Source organism: Salvia splendens, chromosome 12, assembly GCF_004379255.2.
Source record: "Salvia splendens isolate huo1 chromosome 12, SspV2, whole genome shotgun sequence".
NCBI classification, from domain to species: Eukaryota; Viridiplantae; Streptophyta; class Magnoliopsida; order Lamiales; family Lamiaceae; genus Salvia; species Salvia splendens.
The window spans coordinates 28,216,401-28,220,588 of NC_056043.1; the positions used below are offsets into that span (position 1 = coordinate 28,216,401).

General features: G+C 40.0%; 1 protein-coding gene across 1 annotated transcript; it reads right to left on the reverse strand.

The window, feature by feature from the left end:
* Nucleotides 1-1,199: 1,199 nt before the first annotated feature.
* LOC121759635 lies at nucleotides 1,200-3,828 on the reverse strand. Its single transcript, XM_042155292.1, has 6 exons — nucleotides 3,389-3,828; nucleotides 2,452-2,578; nucleotides 1,961-2,091; nucleotides 1,783-1,842; nucleotides 1,631-1,699; nucleotides 1,200-1,538 (listed from the first exon to the last, which is right to left on the reverse strand). The coding sequence occupies exons 1-6, from the start codon at nucleotides 3,599-3,601 to the stop codon at nucleotides 1,467-1,469; spliced, it is 672 nt and encodes a 223-aa protein (XP_042011226.1). The 5' UTR covers nucleotides 3,602-3,828; the 3' UTR covers nucleotides 1,200-1,466.
* Between the last annotated feature and the right edge of the window lie 360 nt (nucleotides 3,829-4,188).

Here is a 4,188-nt window from a genome sequence, read left to right on the forward strand (position 1 = left end):
TCCTGCCGCTCCCCGCCGGCCGCTCTTCCTGGAAGTAATACCCCTGAAACTTTTGGATTTCTTCGTTGGCTCTGAAGATGGCATTGCGCACCGTACTCTCATTGCCTCGATGGTTCCATCCGGGCGGTTTTCATTGTACCGGCGAGAGACACGCCACCAAAACCTATCCTGCTTTGGTTCGTGTCAACCTCCGGATCTTCGGAGATAATCAAATAGGCTTTGAATAACTTATCCATCTCCGCCGGAGTGTACGGGTGCGGACACCACGAGGAGGAGTAGGATGAGTTTGAGAGCCGCGGCTCCCTCACGATCCGGGTTCGGGTGCCCACTTGTATCACCCATCGGGGGCATCTTGGTCGTCCACCGGGTAAGGCCGGTAGCCACCCGAAACTTGAGAACCTTGGGTTTGAGGAGGAGCTGAGAATTGCATTTCCAGACTAGGGAATTGTTGTAAGCCGAACCATTCGTGGTTCCAACCGCCGGAGCCGGAGGTGAGATCGCCGGAGCCGGACATCTTTTTGTAAGAGTAAAAGATTGAGAATTGATAAGAGAATTTAGATGAGAAAATTTATATGAGAATTGTGTAGTGTGGTGGGAAATTTTTTGTGTGGAAGTGGAGGTATTTATAGATGAAAATGTGAATTTTGGGGTAAAAAATTGAAAAATAAATTAAAAGTGGGTAGAAAACAGATATAATTTATCAGTAAATGGGAACATCTTTATTTTTTATTTAAAAAGATTTTTAAAATTAAATTCAATTTTTTTAAAAAAAAATTGAAAATGCCAACGACTTTGCCGTTGGCCAATCCCATCACGCCACATTAGCCTGCTCAGCGGCACGAACGTACTCGATGCATCGAGCAACATCATGCCAGCAGCAAGAGCACAACGGCGGACAACACAAAGCCACGCCAGCGATACGGACGCCGTCCTTCCGGGAGAGCAGCGATGATGCGGATGCTCTAACGCTCCAGACTCCACATGCAGACAATACTATAATTAATATTTTGAATTTTGTGATATGCTTTCATATATCCAAAAGTAAGAGCCTACTCAAGACCATCTGGTAAAGTGACAGGTGGATTACAAACACACCACTGCCAACAAAATCCAACATCGGATGCTCATCTCCAACCAACTAAATTCCCCTCTCTCTCACAGTAACAAGCTTTGATAGAATATACACACACTAGAGAGAGTTTTGAGAGATAACAATAGATCCATTGAAAGGGTTAAGGTGTCATCTGTGGGTGGGGGCCTATACAGGCTGAAGAAAAAGTCCCCACTTTTGGTTTGGGATATGGCCTCTTAGGAATCTTGAGTCAGTCAGTTCCAACGCATATATCTACACAGATCTTTATCTACACCTACACAACTAGACACATTACTAAACATATACATTCCCACAAGTTTTTTTAAGGTATTGCAACTTTGTTAGGGTCAGCCGCATCGAATCCGAACCATCATCATTTGCATACTGTCTTCAGTCTCTTTGCTGCCTTCACAAACCCCGCAATCACTTGAAGCTCGTCCAGTTGCTGCACCCGACATACAGATTCAATCATTAAACGCAATGTACGTGTAGATCAGGACCTTGTGCGTGTATATATACACACAAGTATCGACGAACCTGTGAAACAAAATGCCTCTGGACAACGTCGATCAGTTGCTCCTTAGAAGGGTTAGGATTCGTATCCACCTAAAGTCGAACCAATTAGGTTAATGAACTGTGCAAAAAATAACTGTAAATCAAGAATGAAGAAGTATAATAAAGCCACTCACAAGGTTAAAATGCAATGCATATCTCCATAGCGCAGCCATCTCGAGTTTGCTGAGGTCAACCTGAGGTATTTAGCAATGGTTGATTGTGAATGAGATAAAAAAAGCAAACAGCAAAGCTGATTCAGCTTTATATTCTTATCAAGAGAAAGATGAATGAAAAAGGGAAAGGTTTTCTCACCGAGGACACTTTTGCTGCAGAAACAGAATCCTTCAGCTGAGAGTCGGAGGAGAGAGACCGGCGGAGAGTCTTGTTAGACGAACGGTGCATACGATGCCTCGACCTATGGGACTTATGAGCATCGTCGAATGCTAAAAAATTGCAATGCAACATACAATCAGATCACATTAATGGATAAATCCAAGGCCTTACAGAAATGGAGTGGAAGTAATATAAGAAAAGTGATAAAGAAATGTAAAGAATCCAATGTAACTTTCACAAGAAAAATAAAAGCTATTTAATCATCAGGCAGCAGGCGCGACATTATTACTGCTTCAATTTTGTAGCATCTCCAACAAAACAATCAATTTGGACATATACAACAAGAATAGGAATCATTTGCATTTTAGGACAGGATAAGTTCTCTGGTTTAGCAGAAAGAGGACCTCATATAGCCAGTGTCACATGAGCCAACATTAACTAAAATAGATAGAACTATTAACAATCCTCACCAATATCCGAGCTATTCCACTGCTCGTGTTCGATTTCAAGGTAGTCGTCTTCCTCATTCCCCGTAGGAGGTTCAAGAACACTTAGAGCATTCCTTTGCAGCTTCACCTCAATACCATTAGTGAGGACCTGCACATCCATCAGTAAGCAACCCATCAAAAGACTAATCATTCAATTTCATTACATCCTTCTCAAGCACCTTCAATCTCTTCTTTAGAAGATAATGAATTTCTAAAATATTGAGTTCCTCACAAGGGATAATTCCTAATACAGAGGCCAACTATTTCCTCCAAGAATATCTAAAAAGATAAGATAGAATCTGTTGAATTGGAAACTACCAAAATTCTACAGTTCTGCTACAGAAATAATCATAAATAAATGCAAAACTAACAATGCAGTGTTCTAATCAGTCACGGGAAGCATCCAGTTAATTCACAATATTCGCTAAATTCATAATAAACTAAAGACAGTCAAACGAAAAGGACATCCATATGTGATAAAGTTGATTTGCAATGATAAAAACTTATAGAAATTGATCTTATTACTGACGAAGAATCAAAAGGGGAAACCAGAGCAATTTTGTATACTAATAAATTGGTAAAATAAATGCCAAATAGCAATCACATTATGAAAACAAGAGTAATCGAATTAGATCTACGGGATCCACTATCACCATTTCTCAAACAACACTCAGATGATTAATTTCAAAGTCAATTCAGCATTTAAAGAATTTTAATTACTCAAGTAAGCTTACAAAACATTGAAATATTGCCAAAATTACAACTTTCCGAGTCACATAATCTACGCAGAATCATTCCAAGTAAGACCCAAAACACATTGCTCCACTAAGCAACTGAAGAATTTCCAAAATTGACTGAAAAAAAACTAAAAAAATATTTCAATTTTAAATGTTCTTTTCCAATTGGTGCTGAATTTTACCAGCCAATGCCATCCACCGAGGCCAACAGCTTTCTTGACGACGCCCTGAAGCCCCACCAGCACCGACTTTGTGCGATTGTTACCTGTGACAATAACCTTGGTGTGGCGCGGTAAAACAGAAAGCTCCTCCTCTGAGCTGTCGCCGCAGCTATGCAGATGCGATGAGTGAGGAGAGAATCCGCCATTGCTCACCACTGCAGCAGCTTCCAGCATTTTCCAACTTCTCTTGCGAATATACAAGCAAAATGAACTCAATTCCTTAGGCTTAGGTGTTGAAATGAGGCTCTGTGGGAAGGCAATTCATTGGGTGGTGAAGCTTCTTTGCGCCTCTGGATGAATGGCGCTGGCAATTCAGGAAGAATTTGGGTTTTTTTAGGAGAGAGAAAACACAGTGTGACTGGAGATGAGAAGATGAGAGAGAGGGAGTGTACGTTTGTGTTTTCTTGCTGCGCTTTTGTTTAACTTTAATTATTATTATTATTATTATGTGTGAGAGCTGTGAATCCCGATGGACTGAAATGGACCAATGAACGATCGGCACGTAGTAATAATGGCTCACCAATCATGCAGATGAGTTTTTTCTTAGTTGTGTTTTTGGTTGACTCTTTGACCTGGTGGAATTACTAGATTACTATATTGCCCTTTATTTGCTTATTTTTTATGAAATTAATCTTCATTTCATATAGTATCGCATCATAATCGAATATGTATGTTCATCTACTATCTTTATAATTAAATATTTAATATTACTATTAAGAACATGAAATAATATGAATTGTTAAAGTTGGCTTTACTGTGCG